This window comes from Rhinoraja longicauda, chromosome 30 (assembly GCF_053455715.1).
Source record: "Rhinoraja longicauda isolate Sanriku21f chromosome 30, sRhiLon1.1, whole genome shotgun sequence".
Lineage (NCBI taxonomy): Eukaryota > Metazoa > Chordata > Chondrichthyes > Rajiformes > Arhynchobatidae > Rhinoraja > Rhinoraja longicauda.
In genome coordinates, this window is record NC_135982.1 from 4,131,120 (window position 1) to 4,148,585 (window position 17,466).

Consider the following 17,466-nt stretch of genomic DNA (forward strand, 5'->3'; position numbering starts at 1 on the left):
ATCATTGTGGGCGGCACGGTGGCGCAGCGGTAGAGTTGCTGCCTTACAGCGCCAGAAACCCAGGTTCGATCCTGACCACGGGTGCTGTCTGTACGGACTTTGTACGTTCTCCCCGTGACCTGCGTGGGTTTCCTCCAGGATCTCCGGTTTCCTCCCACACTCCAAAGACTTACAGGTTTGTAGGTTAATTGGCTTGGTATGATTGTAAATTGTCCCTCGTGGGTGTAGGATAGTGTTATTGTGCGGGGATCGCTGGTGGGCCGAAGGGCCTGTTTCCGCACTGTACCTCTAAACTAAACTAAACTAAACTAAGATTTAATAGTGGATTTCCCAACGTGGTATCTTGGTATACATGGTCTCATAACCTCGCCTTACGACTTCCCTCAAACCCTTCCAGCAGGCAAGGCCTGGCTCGGCAGGTCTTTCTCCTTAAACGTAACTTTGTATCTCAGGGAAAGCTGCAGAAATTCTATTTAATTCTTCATCTGCTGTAGAGAGGGGCCGGAAAATAAAAGGGGCAAGGCTGCCAATTGTGATTGCATGAGAATTTGCCGGACAGATTATTCCCTCACTTGTTCAGATATTTTAATACCAACCAAAACAATCAGGTGCAAAGAAAACGAGATAAGAATCTGATGATATTTAAGATTAAGCTTGAGTTCTTGGGGACTCCTTGGTCAAGCCTGGCAATTGTAAATGCAGGGATTGCTTTTGGCAGGTACTTAGAAACATCAGATGTGACTCTGGGAAAGTACAGATCAAGTTGCACTCCACTGCTGCTCATTGTCTACCTCACATTCTCGCTCCAGGTGCAATGCCACAACACTAAAGCAATTGTTTTCTTGATCTGTTTTTTCAATACATGTGTGTGTGTGTGTGTGTGTGTGTGTGTGTGTGTGTGTGTGTGTGTGTGTGTGTGTGTGTGTGTGTGTGTGTGTATTGCATTGCATGAGTTTGATGGTTTGGTGTGTGGTTTGGAGTGTTGTCGAACTGAAGCTGCAGAATCCATTTTATATTGTGGTACACATGACTTTCCGACCTGTGATTTATTATTATGTGTTCCCATTATTAAACCCCACGAAATATGGCACTAGTGGAATCAAATAATGCACTGAAAAAATTGTTGTAAACCAAAATGGTGACTAAACTGGCATTTTAAAACAAACTATTAAGTGTCCAGACAGAAGATTCACAAACTACACAGATTCACTTGGAGTGGAGAAGAGGGAAAGCATGAAGTTACAATGCAGTGGGTCGACACTAAGTGCTGGAGTAACTCAGTGGGTCAGTCAGCATCTCTGGAGAACTTGGGTAGGTGATCCTTCGTCAGACTGATTGTGGAGGGTGAGGGAAAGAAAGCTGGAAGAGAGGAGGAGCAGGGTAAGGCCTGTCAGGTAATATTGTTTCTACAATATCGTGGGGTTTGCTTTGAAAATATCACGAGGCCATAAAAGTTTTTAGTTGCAAATACCCACACGATATTTTACTTTTATGATTTAACTGGGTGGCACAGTGGTGCAGCGGTAGAGTTGCTGCCTTATAACGCCAGCGACCTGGGTTCAATCCCCAATAGGGGTGCTGTCCGTACGGAGTTTGTACGTTCTCCCTGTAACCACGTGGGTTTTCTCTGGGTGCTCAGGTTTCCTCCCACATTCCAAAGACGTGCAGGTTTGTAGGTTAATGTGTCAGATAGAAATAGTGTGCAGAGTGGTCTCTCGCTGGTCAGCGTGGACTCTGTGGGTGAACGGCCTGTGCCCAGATTGATCCCTGGGATGGCAGGACTTTCATATGAAGAAAGACTGGATAGACTGGGCTTGTACTCGCTGGAATTTAGAAGACTGAGGGGGGATCTTATTGAAACATATGAAATTCTTAAGGGGTTGGAGAGGCTAGATGCGGGAAGATTGTTCCCGATGTTGGGGGAGTCCAGAACCAGGGGTCACAGCTTAAGGATAAGGGGGAAGTCTTTTAGGACCGAGATGAGAAAACATTTCTTCACACAGAGAGTGGTGAGTCTGTGGAATTCTCTGCCACAGAAGGTAGTTGAGGCCAGTTCATTTGCTATATTTAAGAGGGAGTTAGATGTGGCCCTTGTGGCTAAAGGGATCAGGGGGTATGGAGAGAAGGCTGATACAGGTTACTGAGCTGGATGATCAGCCATGATCATATTGAATGGCGGTGCAGCTCGAAGGGCCGAATGGCCTACTCCTGCACCTATTTTCTATGTTTCTATGTTTCTATCTCTAAACTAAACTAAACTTCCCATTAATAACTCTGTGGGTGGATATCCTGATCTTACTCCATTGGAAACATCAATTTTCTTGAGCATTTCAGGACAATGGGTCAGAAACATAGATCTGCTGTGTTACTAACTTATGTACCCTGGAGTTCTGGGTTTTGTTGAGTTAGTTTTCTGGGTTTCTGCATGAGTTAGTTTTACATCTAATGTAACCTCAAGCTAGTGGCGGATTCTCTGCCTCCTGCCTTATTGTCCAGTTTGCTTCTCTCAGGCCAATGTGAATTGTCACAGGTAAACCTGCAGTGGGAGTGTGGGCTTCCCAATGTGCATGAGAAGCAACCGTCACACTTTGTAAGGCACTGCCACTGCAACCCTTTATCGGGCATGCAGTCCAGAAAACTTTGGTTGGAAGTTCTATTAAGTGAATAGACTGGGTGAAGGAACTGTTGATTGAGAGGTTTAGGGACGGTCCCGAACTCGATTTACAACCTATAATTCAGCCTCTGAATCTTCACAGACCTGTACACTCCATTCCAACGATTGTGTTCCATCATTGTATATCTTTGCAGTTGTAGAAAGCCATCCTTTTCTGAAAGGTAGTTCTCAGGGCTATTGTGATGGAGAGTAGCACTGAATGATTTTCTGTGGAATGACAACTGTAGAATTTACCAATTTGTTGCTACCTGGTAGCACAAGGAAAGCCTTAAAGTGTCATTAGCCAAACTGCATTGTGTTAAAAAGACATGTATGTTAGAATTTACCTCCTAGAACAGGGCTATCTTACACATGACATCATTTGAATGCATTTCATTCAGCTGTTGGCGTTCCATGAACTAGTTTGCTAAATTTATAACATACCAATTTTTAATTCAGTTAAAACATTACATTTTGTTTGTGCATCAGTGTAGGAATACTGAATGGGCACTGCAACTTTAAATGGTTTTAAATGGTGAGTGGTGCAAAGACCCATTTTAATGGCAAAATTTATCACCAATTGAGCATCATCGTTTGTGCTGATAGAATATTAACTCAAAGGGAATTTAAAAAAACCCTGATTACAGTCCATTAAAAACAATTCCCTCTGTACAAAGATTAATAAGTTGACTTCTGTAAATTGTTGAAAAATAATGTTGAAAAAGTTGTATTTAATTCAATTCTCTTGTATTAGACCATGCATCGCTAAGATCAGATGCATGTTATATAATCCTATTGCACCACTAACCCTGTGAAGAATTATCAGTGGAAAGTAGGTGTCCCATTTGCTCAGGAGTTATTTTTGCTCTGTGTTTTCTCCCGAGGCAGTTTTACAACAGTAACTATTACCAGCCTGAGGGGTGGAGGTACTCCCAGGTTCACAATGCTATATTGGGACCGTTTGGAGAGCTGATGACGGAGGACGATATCATCCGTATAGAAAAGCAAATTGAAAACCTCCAAGTCATGCACAAGGTGCAGAAAGTGGAGACGGAACTAGAGCAACTGGAGCTAGAGCTTCAGCAGCTGCTGCCCGTGTCCACAGCCTTGGCCCATGACCATTTCACCGTCAACCCCAAGCAGGTCCATGGCCAGGCAGAAGATCTACCCGCCTGGTGCAACAAGATCTCCACCCTGCTCAAAAGCATGGCCATCCTTCTGGCCACTCTGGGAGGGAAGGAGATAGACATCTTTGACCTGTTGCCTTCGCGTGACCAACACAAGGGGGCAGCGGCTGAGCCAGCAAAGGTTTCTCCAGGCAAAGAGGCAAATGTCAACGTAGGAAGATCGCAGTCGTTCAGCTCCACCAGGGAGGAGGCTCAGAAAGAAATCCTGCAATGTGGCGTGTCGGTCAAAAACATCAAGGCAAACTACGAGCTACAACTGCAATCGAGAATGACCGACGATACACAACACAAGGTTTACAAAAGAAAGAGGTCTTTGCCGGTTGGACCTCAAGGTGTAGAAACTGTTCGTGAAGAATCCCGTAATATTGGTACCAATGCATCTAAAAGCAGCGAGTCAGATCTCAGAGTGCAACAACGATATCAAGGCAAGCATGGGTCAGAGATGGTGGTCGAACCACTAATTGTCCCAACGCATATGCCATTACTGTACTCAAGTGATATCTGCAGGAATGATGTGGACCAGTGTTTAACTGTGGATGATGAGACGTTGTTTAGTCCCGACCTCCTGACCAGAAGCCTACCAGTCCAGACAGACCTCAGTTATGTGCAACAGTACATAGACATGAGGAAGGAACGTATCGTCTTCCTCTTCCTCGAACACTGGAAAAAGTGGACATTTGTGGAATCTTCCAGGCAAAACCAAACTAGGTCAAATATTGCCGATGCTCTCACGGAAGATTTTGAAGACATTCATCACCACGGCGGCCTTCTGTATAACACGTCGGAGTTGCAGTCCGAAATAATGAGAGGCAGGAGTGATGACGATCGGCTTCTCTATTTCATGAAACAGAGGCAAGTGGTCGGCAAACTTATTGGCCACTGGAGGACAATAATCTCCCAGGTTCCAGCCCGACAAATCAGACGATTGAGCCGGCATCATATAATATATTGGCCTGAGCATTTTCTCCCTCATGTTAATGGTGCTCCAGCTGACTACGACAGCCTGAGCCTGGACCTCTTCATGCTTGGCTACTTCCAGTTGCTGGAAATGAATATGAGCCGGGCCGAGCGCAAGTTTCGGCACATCCTTTGCTACGAGATGTTTGACCGTCTGGGAAGCCACCGATGGGACCTAATTCGAGCGTTTCACAGAGTCGTCATGGAAGAGATCGAGTCTGGAAAACGAGATTGGAGTGATGGATTCGAAGATATTAAGCAGCAGTTCTTTGGAGATCGAGTCGTCGTAGATAGCACTCACGAGCACAACGCGACATCCCAGAACATACAGACAGTGACGAAGATGACAGACGTATCACGACAGGAGTCTTTTATGAGCAACTCAAACAGTTTCCCAGTCAGTGACAATACTGGAGATGAACAGTTGGAAAGAGCCAAAGCTAGAAAAGATTCAACTCAGCTCATCTCTGAACTTGGAGAATTCTTCAACAAAGAGATATGTCGATACATTGATCGAAGTTTTTCATTCTGGAAGGAGAAGGAAGCAGAGTTGTTCGATATTTAAATGATGTATTGGTGCTCTTGGTTTGAATCCAGCAGCTCACTTGGGAACGTAAAGGATAACTAATTTTCAAGAAAGGGAGATTAGATACTGTGGTAGAAATGCTAGAGGAAGGTTTGTAGATGAGCTAAAACCAGTTTGAACATAGGCAGAATGTTACAGCACGGAAGCAGGCCCTTCGGCCCAACTTTCCCTTGCTGACCAAGATGGGCAGAGTTAACAGAAGCAGGCTAAGTCCATTCAGCTCCTCATGACTGCTCCACCATTTAACCATGCACAACCTGGTCACTCCATCTATTCCCCTCTCCCATCAGGCAAGAGGTACAGAAGTGTGAAACGCACACCCCCAGATGCAGGGACAGTTTCTTCCCAGCTGTTATCGGACAATTGAACCATCCTATCAATAACCAGAGAGAGTTCCTAATCTACTATCTACATCATTGAAGACCCTTGGACTATCTTTAATCAGACTTTGCACAACGATATTATGCACTAAACGTATTCCCTTTATCATGTATCTGTACACTGTGGACGGCTTGATTGCAATCATGTATAGTCTTTCCGCTGGCAGGTTAGCACGCAACAAAAAGCTCTACTCTACCTCAGTACACATGACAATAAATTAAACTAAACTAATCACATCATAGCTGATCTTTTCCATCAGTTCCACCATGCTGTCATCACTCATCAACTCTTGCTGTCCAAACATCGACCAAATTCTTTCTTGAACTTACTCAGCTAACCAAGCTTCTGCAACTCAAAGACTCTCTGCTATCTGGCTCAGGAAATGTCTTCTCTTGCTCCTGAATGGCCAACCACTTATTATAAGACTATTCCCCCCCAGGTAAAAACATCACACACTGGTTTTTATCTCCACTTTCAGACACTAATTGAAATGTATATATTTAGATTGTCATAGTGTGGATAAACTACCCAGAGGTAAAATACCCAGGTTTATATTCACTGAAGTTGTACAAAGCCCCTGTAATTGAGAGAGGTTTTAACATGCCGAAGCTCACCTTAAGATGTTCACAAAACTTGGTTTGGTGAGAATTTCTCGGGGAAACTAGTTTTGCAGGTCTTCTAATCCAACACTATTCCAGCTAATTCCCCGGTTTAGCTCAATAATTTTCTCCGTGAGCTGGCCACAGTGAACTATCAAACTGTTTCTTGGCCTGCCTTCCTCTCTTTGGTTGTGTTTTGTGTGTGAACGCGTAACTAGATGTGGTCTGAAACAAAATTTTGCTGAGTTATTTATTCCTGTCTTATTTTGAAACCAGATTCGTTACTTCGAGAAATAGTAAAAAAGCGCATTATTGTGTTACATTACAGTTTCTGGTCAATTAGGGAACTATGTTCCAGATAGGGTTAAAGTGCAGAGAACAGACTTGTGTCCTTTGGATGTTGGGTTGGCATCCAATGAGATGGCCTGTTGAAGAGAGTGGAGAGTCGATTCCATGCACTTTCAAGATTCAAGATTCAAGATTCAAGATTCAAGATTCAAGATAGCTTTATTTGTCATCCAATATTGGACGAAATTCAGTCACCCACAGTCCAACAATAAAAGCATTAAATAAGCATTAAAATTACACAACCCCAAAAAAACCCCAAAACACAGTCCAACAATAAAAGCATTAAATAGGCATTCAAATTACACAACCCCCAAACCCCCAAAAACACAGTCCAACAATAAAAGCATTAAATAGGCATTCAAATTACCCAACCCCAAAAACACACAAAAAAAAGAAACATCCATCAAAGAAACATCCATCACAGTGAGTCTCCTCCAGTCCTCTCTCTCCTCACTGTGATGGAAGGCCACAATGTCTTTCCCTTCTCCTGCTGTCCTCGCCCGCAGTCAGGTTGTTGTGGTTGCAGGCCGCACCGGACGGTCCACAGCGGGCCAAGCCCAAGGCGCGTCGCGTCGCAGCCGCTCCCGCAGCCTCCGAAGACGGCCGGCTCCGCCGATGATAAGTCCGATCCGGGGCGGGCGAACACGCTGCTGCTGCCACTGTTGCTGCACGTCGGGGCGGTCGTGGCTCCCGACATTGAAGCCCCCGCCCAGCAGAGAAATATCCCGCGGCCTATCTTAGGCCGCGCCGGACGGTGAAATGTCCTCGACCCAAGCCCCGCGATCCAGGGCGGGCGAACCCGCTGCCGCTGCCGGAGCTCCCGATGTCGGCATCCACGCGGCCCGAGCCTAAGGCGAGTCGCAGCCGCTCCCGCAGCCTCCGAAGACGGCCGGCTCCGGTGATGGTAAGTCCGATCCGCGGGCTCTGCGAACCGGAGCCCTGGAGGCCGACAGCTCCAGGAGTTGGGCCGATGGTAGGCCGCAGCTGGAACGGAGACACGGCCCAGAAAACAAAGGTCGGGTCTCCGTTCGGAAGGGACACATATTTACAATGTTACAGTTCCCCCCTCCCCCCCCACATACACACATAGTGCACAAACACAAAAACACCACATCACAACTACAATTAAGACAAAAAAACAACAAAAACACAAAGACAAATGGACCGCAGGTGAGCCGCAGCTGCTAGGGCAGCGCCGCCATTTTGTGCTGAATCCAGGCAGATTGTGAGTCAGGTCACCCCTTGTGTAGAAATAAACCACAGCATGTTGTTCCTGAGAGACGGCAGTGGAAGAAATGAAATCAAAAACATTCACAGGGTCAGGCAGTATCTGTGGAGAGAGAAACAGAGATAATGTCTCAGTGAAATTAGTGGGAGGAGGATCAGAATTGACAGAACCAGTCTATTGTTGATGTAAGAAAATAACTGCAGATGCTGGTACAAATCGAAGGTATTTATTCACAAAATGCTGGAGTAACTCAGCAGGTCAGGCAGCATCTCAGGAGAGAAGGAATGGGTGACGTTTCGGGTCGAGACCCTTCTTCAGACTGATGTTTATTGTTTCTTGCTTATTGTTTATTGATGTCTATTGTTTCTCCTCACACTAGGACATAGGTTTAAGGTGAGGGGGAAAGGGTGGTGGGTGTATAGAACCCTTACACAAATGGTGGTGGGTGTATAGAACGAGTTGCCGGAGGAAGTAGTTGAGGCAGGTACTATTGCAACGTTTAAGAAACATGTAGACAGGTACCTGGATAAGACTTTCTACAGTAAATGACTCAATTACTTCTCAACCTTTCCAAATCCTACAAATATTTTCCTCGCTACACATTTCCATGCTGTGCTCTGTTTCAGCTCTTGCAGTGGGTTCTGCAACAGAACGTTAAGGATCTCCACTATTTATCTAAAAAAAACAATCCCCCTGTCTTCTGTTCCTTGGCCATTTCTGCCCCTATGTTGTTGCAGTCTCTGGTGTTAGCTGAAAGAGCTTCAAAACTGAGGTAGAACACCATTCTGCTTTGATCACTGATGTTAAATGGTTGTCTCGTGACACACTTGACCTGCCGCACATGTTACGTGAGATTGAGGACTCTTTCACTCACCATCCAAAGACCTCTCTGTCCACTCACGATCCGTCCCTTCTGTGTAGCATTCTTAAACCCGGATAGTGAGGAAATAGTTATCGGACTTCCCTCTTGCATTCCAGACTTGAGAAATGCCGAGCTCGTGTTTATTGCATGTTTGACTGCTTTTCCAGTAGTCAAACAGCAGACACTTCTTAGCTTGGTTTTCTTCTATTATTGGTGATGGATTTGATACTACAGGTAAAGTTCATAACACTAAGGCTGGGGCCACATTTTGATTAGATGTATCACCACCTGGTTTTTCAAAGCATCTGACTTTGCAGAATCCCCTTTCTGGTGAAAGTATGTGTCTTATTGCTTAGATGGCCTCATGGTATAACTGTATCGTACACCCAGTGCGAATTTAATGTTACTTTTTAAAATACTAGAACATCTAACTTCTTTTCAAGGAAAACTACTGTTCTAATTAAGTATTTATTGAAATTTGATATGAATGGTTTGGTGAAGTCTCTTGACATTCTAATGAACCCACAAATGGGCCAGGCCATGTGATCTAGCTGCCCGTGTGAAATGCAGGACAGGTGGGATCCCTTCTATGCAACCCATGCAATGGCAGTGGAGGTTTAGTGGTGCAGGTCACCAACCAGTGGACGCTGAAAGGAATATAAAAATTGCATTGATATAAAATAAACTATTTGTTTCAAATATACTTTATTTGTGAAATGAGTAAAGGCCCACTAGATTAGTTCATAGGTTCTAGGAGCAGAATTAGGCCATTCGGCCCATCAAGTCTACTCCGCCATTCAATCATGGCTGATCTATCTTTCCCTCTCAACCCCATTCTCCTGCCTTCTGTCCGCAACCCCTAAAATCCTTACTAATCAAGAATTACAAAATTAATGTTGCAATATAGATTTATTGAATGAAATTCAGTTTATGATATTCTGGGTGCCCCATCCCATTTCCAGTGTAGATATCATGACAGTGGATTTATCTGATATACTCAAGTTTTTACATTGGTTTCAGCCCTTTGATGTAAAATGACAGGAGGGCGTTAAACTATGGCTTTACCCTAACTGAGATTTTGTAGGTGCTGCTCTTGGCATCTGGCAATGGATTTTGCAAAAGCTGAATCTCAGTAGAAACCTCCGCAATCCTTCCTGGCCTCCTGCATGAACACACCTTCTAGAGTGTGATGACTAATAGGACAAACAAGCTCCTCCAATCATTGTGTTCTGAAGCCCAGATGAGAGCTAGATTACTGATGTCACTGCCAACCAGTCTGACAATTCTCATGAAGGCAAAAGAAAGTGAATTAATTCCTGCTCGCTAGGCTTAGGAGCGGTGAAGCAGAAAACATGAATTTTGAGGCAAAGGAAACTCATAAAGTGCAAAAAGAGCATTAATGTAATTATAGCAACATAAATTAGACCAGTGTGCAGATGCTCAGAGTTCCCATAGTGTGCACAATCAGTGTGCAGATGCTCAGAGTTCCCATAGTGTGCACAATCAGTGTGCAGATGCTCAGAGTTCCCATAGTGTGCGCACAGTGTGCCTGTCTCTGCATTTCACTTCTCGTTTCCCCCCTGCCTTCATTCACTCCTTTGACACTTTGCTGAAGATTTGTATTGAGTTAAATGAGAAACCTAGGTTAATGGAGTGGTGAAATAATAGCCTCCTGTGTTTACATTCAGCGTCTGTCTTGTGTTGTACCTTTTTACATGCTTGTGATTCTGTCTGTTTTATTTCAAGGCACAGTTGTCGAGAGAGTAATGTCTTTGATTGTTGGCACCAAATATTGGCCTCTGTGTGATTGCTTCATTCCATTGAGATGGAGCAGATTGTGTAAGGTGGCATAGACCAGTGTCCAATGTTCTCACCAATGTGTAGCACTAACAGCCAAAGATAAAATCCTGCCCCTGGAGGATTGCTTTCAAATCATTATTTGATTGCAGATTTATTCTGATTTGAATTGCTTAGAAGTTTGCTTTATCTTCATCTCTTTATCTGGAAGGTTGATCTTTGATTAACATTTTTTAAATATTTATCATGTTTTGTCTTTTCTTGTTAAATAGATCATTTTGGAATATAAAGTTGAGGATTGTTTAAAGTGTATCAAGCATTAAATTAACCGTGCCTAATTCACATAACTTTTGCTCCACATCAAGGTATTTCTCCTCATTCAATCTAAATTTACAAAGTTTCTCATTGGCCAAACACAAACACCTGCAACTGAGCAATAAAAATATTTTGTGATTTGTGCACAATGTTTTGAGTTAGATTTTGTTTAGTGTATGCTGCAAATGAACAAAAAAACATGACATATCTTTGAAATCTTTTCCACTCCTACCCAATCTGTATGAGGCTTGAAGGCATTCAGGTGCTACAGATAGGGCAGACCATTGGTTGGTTTCCTCACACAATGCCCACACACACATGCACTCTTTCCTACATGTTAGTAGTTAGAAGTCAGAAAACACACCAATTTTACTCACAAGGGACTTCAGATGCTGGTTTACAAAAAAAGAAGCAAAGTGCTGGAGTAACTCAGCGGATCAGGCATAGACTCTAGAGCGACACAGTGGCGTAGCAGTAGAGTTGCTGCCTTACAGCGCCAGAGACCCGGGTTCGATCCCGACTACGGGTGCTGTCTGTACGGAGTTTGTACATTCTCCCCGTGACCTGCGTGGGTTTTCCCCGAGGTCTTCTGGTTTCCTCCCACACTCCGAAGATGTACAAGTTTGTAGGCTAATTGGCTTGGTATAATTGTAAATTGTCCCTAGTGTGTGTAGGATAGAGTTAGTGTGCGGGGATCACTGTATCTTTAAAACTAAACTAAATTAAACATAGATGGGCTATGTTTCAGGCTGGAACCGTTTTCAGATGGACCGTTTGCAGTAGGGGGGAGAAAGCTGGAATTGATCTCCACGCTAGGTGCCATCTGATGTTTTCCTTCCATCACTGGCTAGATTTCCAACATGTTCTGTCCTTGTTGTTCACAACAATCAGCCCTGTTGCTTTTGTGTACAGCTGCTTACAAACATTAACACACTCGTGAGAAGCTAAGCCCAGGTTCTGAAAATCTGGGGAGTGAGAACAATACATTTATAGTGAAGCAGGCTTTCTGACTGCTTTAACATCCCACACTGCAGGCTGGGGTCAGTGATGGAGGTGAGTGTGCTGTCTTCCCTCACTACATGGGTACACCTTGTTTGGCTCAGCTCCAGGCCAGCCTGCAAACCTGTCTCCATCACCTGCCAACAGGCTTCAATTCCATTGAGGCCCTTAAATGCTCCAAGATTAATCTTGGAGCAGATTGGATACCTTTACGTAAATTCATTACAACTCCCTCTGGAGATAAAGAACAATTTATTTACTGTTCTTTCAGTCCAAGAAAGACTTGGAACTCTCCTAGTAGGTCTGGTGAGGAGGAGCTCTGTGCCTCTGGTGGAAACCTCCATTCTGTTTATGTTCACGGTCCTCGGGACAATAAGGTCTCTGCCCTTGACCTGGGAGGGAGAGGGAGTGGGGAGGGAGGGAGGGAGGGAGTCCCACCTTGTCACACATCCACCAGCACCTTGGTTCCCCAAGCACTTTCCCTGACTGTCTCGATGATGGAGAGGGAAGTGTTGAAAGAGGAATTATAATGAAATGTTCCTTTTTTGACCAACTTCCTTCAGTTGACAGAAATAGAGTTTGCTGTTCACTTCAACAGAGACATGAATTCAATCTTGAAGGAACCTGACAGAGCAAAGAATAATGTTCATATATATAGCACCTTTCACATCCTTGACAGCAAAGCACTTCAGGATGAAATATTTTTGAAATGAAATCACTCCCATCACAAAGAAAGGGTTCCACAGACAGCAGAACATCCATGGAATCTGTTTTAGGGATGTTGGCTGATGTATGAGTGTTGGTCAGAACATTACTCCACGTCCAAATAATCTCAACATCTCAAATGTCTTTGGGCAGATGGTGCCTTGCTTGTTGTATGTGGAGCCTGGGGTGGGACTGGGAAGGACAACTTAAATGCAGAGGTGCTCCCCATTGAGGCATGGTTGTCTCCTTGGCTCATTGTAATGATCAGACTGTGGGTGGAGCAGTCATCCTCATGGTTCCATTTGAATCTGATAAACTACTTACCAGGTGAAATATGCATTTGAGTCAAAGGATCAAGGGCAGTTATCCAGTGCGCTTCATCAGCATAACTAATCTATGCAGCTTATTCCCATTCGCTGTGGTATTTAGTCTGTTGGTCTATTCACCCAGATACTTTGACCGTACTGGGCACAGATCAAAGATATTCCTAACTACAGGAAATGGGGCCAGATTACAGGAAACAAATGCAACCTGACATAGTAATGCATTCAATGCACATCGGCTACACCAGGCTGCTCTCCCCACTCTTGACCATCCTACTCAATCAATGGGAGAAGAACTATTCCTGATTTGCTTCATTTTCAATTTAAGGGAGTCCTTCACTGGCAGGGTCAGCATTTGCTGCCCATTCCTAATTGCCAATGCAATACCTTAACGTGCCTGGTATTATCCAAGTAATTCATTCTTGGGTGCATCAAATGCCCAACCAATATTGTAGTCCATGTGTTGTAGGCCATGTGTATGCATGAATGTCTGGTAAGAGATGAAGTGGTCTTTGTCAATCTTGGCAGCAGATCCTGCACTGTGGTTGTTCCACTCTAAGCCTTTGCAGTAGTTGCAATGAGTTTCAGTACATCCCTCTGCACGTGCTGTCCCACCTTGGACTGTGCCAGGAGACAGCATTCCCTTGTGGACGTCATCTTCCACTGGAAGACCAGCGAGTTTCAGGCCGTCCAAAGTGCGTCTTTCACCGAGTCAGTGTTCTTCCAGCAGCAACCATTGTGTCTGTGTGTCCCTGGGAACAGTGGCAGAACACAAAGTTCTGTTGCTCGGGATGCAACTAGACAAAAAACACTTCATCTCTTTCCCGGCGTTCCTGCCAACACATGGCTTACAACACATTGACTACAATATTGGTTGGGCATTTGATGAATTATTTGTATAATACCTGGCACATTAAGGTAATGCAATAACTTGTAGCACGACTAACAACAATCTAAAGTACAACGAGATTTGCTGACGGTATTATTTATTCCACTAATTCTATCAGTATTAAATCCTACTATCTAAGATACAGTCAGAAACTGCTGTAAGTATTCTTGGCTTGGCAGCCTCTGCAGGGGGAGTAAGATAGTTTTGGGTCAATGATCTTTCATCAAAATGCTATTGTCTGTTGGTTTACCTGCCTGTCAGCAAGGTTATCTGAAGTCAGCACAACAGGGACTAATCAGTAATTCAATGACTGCAACATCTGACCTGGAACTAAGGACATCTTATACTGTGCAGTTTTGCAGTGACTTGCAAAACCATGTTCAAACTGTTTAACTATCAGTGGATTAGTGGACATTAGACCTCACTTAAGAAGAACCAGATCAGTTCCTTTCTACAGGCTCCATCGTCGTTTCACAATTTGCATTGAAGGTTTTGTTCCAGGTATGTACTGTTCTTGCAGTTAAAACGTGCACTTCCCATGTGGTTTTGTTATTCATGTCTTCATGACCTCTCGATCGTAAACCGTACGCTGGGCTGGACAGCTTGATCAGACCCAGTTTGTCCATTTCAGGAGCTTCTATTTTAATCCATCGCAGCCTTTATTTTTCAAGAGAGGAAAGGCACAAGACAGACATTTTTTTTCTTCTTTTGCTTCATTCCTTCAAGTTCCTAGATATAAAAGAAGGACCATCTCCATCAAAAGGTCATGGCAGGAGCAGAGAAAAGGAAGGGCTTCATCATCAGGCCATTCCATGAAGATGTCACTGAACGGATGGAACTCCCTGGAACTGTGGCCTCCGTCAAACTGTTCATAGAAGGGGAAGAGGATCTCAAGGATATCTGTCTTTCCAGAAGAACTGTGGTAAAATAGTAGAGAACGAGAAGCAGAATAACCAACCTAAAAGAATGTGGAAGGGAGTGGATATCGTTAATAACTTTCTCAGCTAAGTAACCACTTCTGCGATGGACAATCTGCTCCGATTTACGCCGATTCCTACCAAAGATTTCCATTTAATTGGATCTCCTGGAGATGTTAACCATACAGAGAATAGGTACCACACTTCAATCTATTTGGAGAAACAATTTGGTTTTCCTTAATAATCCCCAACAATTTCTTTTTCTCAATAGGTCAGCCGGCAGATATCTACAAGCACCAATCGTATCCTCTTTAAAACGTGAGCTGGTGTACACCATTGACTTGACAGGAACTCTTGATGTTGTGCTCTGGAGCTTCTTGTAGGAATCTCTGGGGCATCCGTGAATGATTACATTTCTCTAAGAATTATGCATGGACTTCTCCATCCTTGCCAAGATTTAACTACCAGGACCTAGAATCGTGACCTCATTCTTCTCATTATCAGAACGAATATACAGATAAGACAATAGATTAATCTTTTTTATGTGACTTTTCCATCTCATTATGAGATTCTTAACACTACCATATGTTATATAAGAAAAAAAACATGCATCACCTTAGCTAAATGTGATTTTTAAACTGGTTTATAAATATTTTCAAAGTTGCGACTGCATTCTTCAAAATGTTCAAACTCCGTCGACTAAAAGATGAGGAGGTACTGAAGCAGCACGTTTTCTGTTTGACTTTTCTGGAGACTAAGCTATAAGCAGTTGGTTGAGATTAGACACTGGACAATGCACTTAATAGGCATAGCAGCTTTAGTGTCGACATGAGAGGCCAAGCAGGACCTTGTTAGGGATAACATCTGAACAAGGTCAGAGGCTCCCTCAACATGGCAGTGGAGCCTCTGGAGTGGGGCTCGAAGCCAAGAGTAAAAGTCAGCATCTGAGTAACATCTGATGCAGCATTGTTACTCAAAGCAGCCTTCTGCAGAGTATCAATTTTCGGCAGGAGAACATGAGGTTTGGGATTTCCATGGGCAACTTTTAGAAGCTTGCAAATATCTTTTTTATTAAGATTCACTGTAAATGAGAGAACTGTAATGTGGGCTCAATCTCTCTCGGTCTGTTTTTTTGTCAGCCTCTGAGATCTGCTTTCTTCCAGTTTAGAATCCTTGAAAAAAAGTATATACTGTTCCTTGTATCTCCAAATATATTTGCTGCATCAATGGTGGCCATGCCTTAAAGTTAAGCTCTTCTCTTCTAATACCTCTCCATCCTTCCTTCCTCTTTAAGACCTATCACCAAACTGTAATGTTCACTTGAACCTCCGTTATTTGTTGTGTGTGACAACTAGTCTTGTGAGGAACTTAGGATGTTCTTACTATATAAATTTATCATTTTATGTAGTTAAACAAAAATATATATTTCCAGAAAGTAGAGAGCCTTCGTTTAATTAATAATTATGATCCTATTAAGTAGATGTCTTGCTGAAGTTGTAGATATTGTTTTCATGATAACTTGTCGCACACTGTCACTACACTTGACGTAAACGTGGTCTGTAACTTTCATTTTGAAATAAAGCTAGCCTATCTGGTGGCCTTCACCCAGCCACTCATGGCAGTCACTTGAGTCTTTTTTTTACATTGCTGCAATTCCCAGGGGAATAATCAATTATTGAAAGCCCAGTTTATTTTACTGTCAATTAATCTATCAAAATGCACTGGAGGCCGTGGAAGGCTGGCTACTGCAGTGTGAGGTTGAGGTAGTCTGTACTCACATGTTAATGACATCATCAAGGTCTCATCTTTCACAATAATCTCATTAGTTAGAGTGCTCCTATTAATCAGGTCATTGAAAACATGGGTTTAGCTTTCGTATAAACATAAAATGCTGGTTGGTCAGCATGGATTTACGAAGGGGAAATCATGCTTGACTAATCTTCTGGAATTCTTTGAGGATGTAACTAGGAAAATTGACAGGGGAGAGTCAGTGGATGTGGTGTACCTTGACTTTCAGAAAGCCTTTGACAAGGTTCCACATAGGAGATTAGTGGGCAAAATTAGAGCACATGGTATTGGAGGTAAGGTACTGACATGGATAGAAAATTGGTTGACAGACAGAAAGCAAAGAGTGGGGATAAATGGGCCCCTTTCAGAATGGCAGGCAGTAACTAGTGGGGTACCGCAAGGCTCGGTGCTGGGACCGTAGCTATTTACAATATACATTAATGATTTGGATGAAGGGATTAAAAGTACCATTAGCAAATTTGCAGATGATACAAAGCTGGGTGGCAGTGTGAACTGTGAGGAAGATGCTGTGATGTTGCAGGGTTACTTGGACAGGTTGTGTGAGTGGGCGGATGCATGGCAGATGCAGTTTAATGTGGATAAGTGTGAGGTTATCCACTTTGGTGGTAAGAATAGGAAGGCAGAGTATTATCTGAATGGTGTCAAGTTAGGAACAGGGTACGTACAACGAGATCTGGGTGTCCTAGTGCATCAGTCACTGAAAGGAAGCATGTAGGTACAGCAGGCAGTGAAGAAAGCCAATGGAATGTTGGCCTTCATAACAAGAGGAGTTGAGTATAGGAGCAAAGAGGTCCTTCTGCAGTTATACAGGGCCCTAGTGAGACCGCACCTGGAGTACTGTGTGCAGTTTTGGTCTCCAAATTTGAGGAAGGATATTCTTGCTATTGAGGGCGTGCAGCGTAGGTTTACTA

The 17,466-nt window shown here is 43.6% G+C and overlaps 2 protein-coding genes across 2 annotated transcripts in view; one reads left to right on the forward strand and one right to left on the reverse strand.

Annotated features, from left to right (window-relative positions):
• espn (espin) overlaps positions 1–5,362 on the forward strand; it is a 182,887-nt gene extending 177,525 nt beyond the window's left edge. Inside the window, exon 12 of the mRNA XM_078425730.1 lies at positions 3,542–5,362. Coding sequence (XP_078281856.1) covers positions 3,542–5,362 — 1,821 coding nt within the window. The remainder of the gene's footprint in view (positions 1–3,541) is intronic.
• A 2,463-nt stretch (positions 5,363–7,825) lies between these two features.
• LOC144608194 (tumor necrosis factor receptor superfamily member 5-like) overlaps positions 7,826–17,466 on the reverse strand; it is a 94,063-nt gene continuing 84,422 nt past the window's right edge. The window contains exon 7 of the mRNA XM_078425735.1: positions 7,826–8,041. Coding sequence (XP_078281861.1) covers positions 8,023–8,041 — 19 coding nt within the window. The 3' untranslated portion in view covers positions 7,826–8,022. The remainder of the gene's footprint in view (positions 8,042–17,466) is intronic.